We start from the raw sequence: 1,344 nt of genomic DNA on the forward strand, positions 1-1,344 counted from the left end.
TAACTTTTCCATGACATTTTAATTTATTGAGATGCACCTGTATATTTTATGCCCAAGGATGTCAGCAGATTTTTGCAACTGAATAGGCAAAATAACCACTTCTGTTATTCATCAGATAATATCCGTAATCAATAATAACTAATATATAAATTAGCATATTAATATGTTTTTTGAAGGGTCATGTTACACTGAAGACTGCAGTAATGGCTGCTGAAAATTCAGATTTGCATCACTGGAATACATTACATTTTAAAATATATTCAAATAGAAAACAGTTGTTTTAATATTTCACAATATTAATGTTTTTACTAAATTTTTGATCAAATAAACATATTGTTCAAAAAAAAAGAAAAAAGAAAAGTAATTTAAAATCTTATTGACCACAAATTTTTAAATGGTAGTATATATAATTACCGTATAATATATCATAAAATACTATATTATATATTTGTATTATGTAATGTAATGTATTATTTTATTAACATTTCTGGCTTTGTTTTTGTCTTTCGTTCACTCACTCACTCACTCGCACACACACACATATACACACATATATATATATATATGTATATACTGTATATATACACACACAATACACAACATTATGTAAATAATATTTACATAATGCTAATAATTGAAAATACAAATTTACATTTGAATTTAAATTGTAATTGATTTAGATTACATTGATTTAGAAATAACAACTTGCATGCAATTTGTCTCTCTTACAGTAAAGCTACTTATCACAGCGTCACACACGTCTGTTATCAATCCTATAAGCACATCATATGATCAGCTGCACCTGCTGTGCACAAGCTTTTATATTCCAGAGGGCATGTTTACTGTCTGCCTTTCATTTAGAATAATGTCTTTGACACGACATGCGCTTTGTTCATTAGAGACGTGTACACTGTGTTTTGTAGGAAGCGGAGCCACAGCAGTCGTCCAGGCAGCGCTTTGTTGCCCTCGACAGGAGCGTGTGGCCATCAAGAGAATCAACCTGGAGAAATGCCAGACCAGCATGGATGAGCTGTTGGTGAGGAACAACATAAAAACAGCTTTGTCTACTCATGCAGATTCTGCCATGCACATGCATATGCATGTAAACATGCACACATTACATGGAAATGCAATTAGTTACAGGGAAATTGCAATTTGCTTTTTTGAGCAGCCTGACTGGGCTGGGCAGACATTGGACAAACATCTTTTGGTTCCATTTTTCCCCATTCGTTTTCATCATACGCATTTAACAATAATCTTAAAGTAGTAGTTCACCCAAAAATGAAACATGAACCCAGGCCATACAAGATGTAGATGAGTTTGTTTCTTCATGGGAACAGATTT

The 1,344-nt window shown here is 32.4% G+C and overlaps 1 protein-coding gene across 1 annotated transcript in view; it reads left to right on the forward strand.

The window, feature by feature from the left end:
* LOC107564145 (serine/threonine-protein kinase OSR1-like) overlaps positions 1 to 1,344 on the forward strand; it is a gene marked incomplete at its 3' end in the record, with an annotated part of 18,944 nt that overhangs the window by 7,190 nt on the left and 10,410 nt on the right. Inside the window, exon 2 of the mRNA XM_016249153.1 lies at positions 924 to 1,036. Coding sequence (XP_016104639.1) covers positions 924 to 1,036 — 113 coding nt within the window. The remainder of the gene's footprint in view (positions 1 to 923; positions 1,037 to 1,344) is intronic.

Source organism: Sinocyclocheilus grahami, unplaced genomic scaffold, assembly GCF_001515645.1.
Source record: "Sinocyclocheilus grahami isolate Dianchi unplaced genomic scaffold, SAMN03320097.WGS_v1.1 scaffold913.1, whole genome shotgun sequence".
NCBI classification, from domain to species: Eukaryota; Metazoa; Chordata; class Actinopteri; order Cypriniformes; family Cyprinidae; genus Sinocyclocheilus; species Sinocyclocheilus grahami.